General features: G+C 45.3%; 1 protein-coding gene across 1 annotated transcript in view; it reads left to right on the plus strand.

Annotated features, from left to right (window-relative positions):
- The window catches only part of INHBA (inhibin, beta A), a 15,060-nt gene that overhangs the window by 2,354 nt on the left and 11,663 nt on the right, over positions 1-1,043 (plus strand). Inside the window, exon 2 of the mRNA XM_009879137.1 lies at positions 396-916. Coding sequence (XP_009877439.1) covers positions 529-916 — 388 coding nt within the window. The 5' untranslated portion in view covers positions 396-528. The remainder of the gene's footprint in view (positions 1-395; positions 917-1,043) is intronic.

The raw sequence follows: 1,043 nt of genomic DNA on the forward strand, positions 1-1,043 counted from the left end.
GGAGAGTGGAAAAAAAGAAAAGAAAAGAGTAAATTTACAGGAATGAAAAGAGATTTTAGCAAGGAGGGAGGGCAGAAACCACGAGTAGTGATATTTGAAGAGAGGTGTGTGTTAGGGGAGCAATGAGCATAAGGAAGCCAGCCTGCCTGTTCCTCCCCCTTCCTAATCATAGCCTTTACTCACAGACAAAACTCCCTCCCTCTCTCATTCACTCACTCACTTTAGGCCAATCCGTCCTCTCTCTCTCTCTCTCCCTCTCTCTCTGTCTCTCTCCTACTCTGAGACAGAGTCAGAACTCTTCTCCCTGACAGCCACAAACATCTACAGCACTTATTGCATTCAGAGAGGGAACCTGCAAACAAAACTTCACAGAAAACTTTTGGTTCTTGTTCCAGAGAATTTGCTGAAGAGAAGGAAAAACAAACAAACAAACAAACAAACCAAACCAGCCCCAAAAAAACTGTGCGTGAAGGGGGAGGAAAAGCAGGGCCTTTTAAAAAGGGAATCACAACAACTTTTGCTGCCAGGATGCCTTTGCTTTGGAAGAGAGGATTTTTGTTGGTGCTTTGCTGGATTATAGTGAGGAGTTCCCCAACCCCAGGATCCGAGGGGCACAGTTCAGTCACTGACTGTCCATCATGTGCCCTTGCCACGCTCTCAAAGGATGTGCCCAGCTCACAGCCTGAGATGGTGGAAGCAGTAAAGAAGCACATACTGAACATGTTGCACTTGAGGGACAGACCTAATATCACCCAGCCGGTGCCCAAGGCAGCACTTTTAAATGCCATCAAAAAACTCCATGTGGGAAAGGTGGGAGAGGATGGTTTTGTGGAAATAGAGGATGATGTTGGAAGAAGAGCCGAAATGAATGAAGTTGTGGAGCAAACCTCAGAAATCATCACTTTTGCGGAATCAGGTGAGTGCTTGAAAAACAAAACTGTAAAATATCTTTTGTGCCAGAACTGTAATTGACTTCTTCTCCTTAGCAATAATGTTTTCTGTGAGGTTGTAGGATGAGACTTGGGGGAAGGGAGAAGGAGGAA

This window comes from Apaloderma vittatum, unplaced genomic scaffold (genome assembly GCF_000703405.1).
Source record: "Apaloderma vittatum isolate BGI_N311 unplaced genomic scaffold, ASM70340v1 scaffold30131, whole genome shotgun sequence".
Classification (NCBI taxonomy): Eukaryota; Metazoa; Chordata; class Aves; order Trogoniformes; family Trogonidae; genus Apaloderma; species Apaloderma vittatum.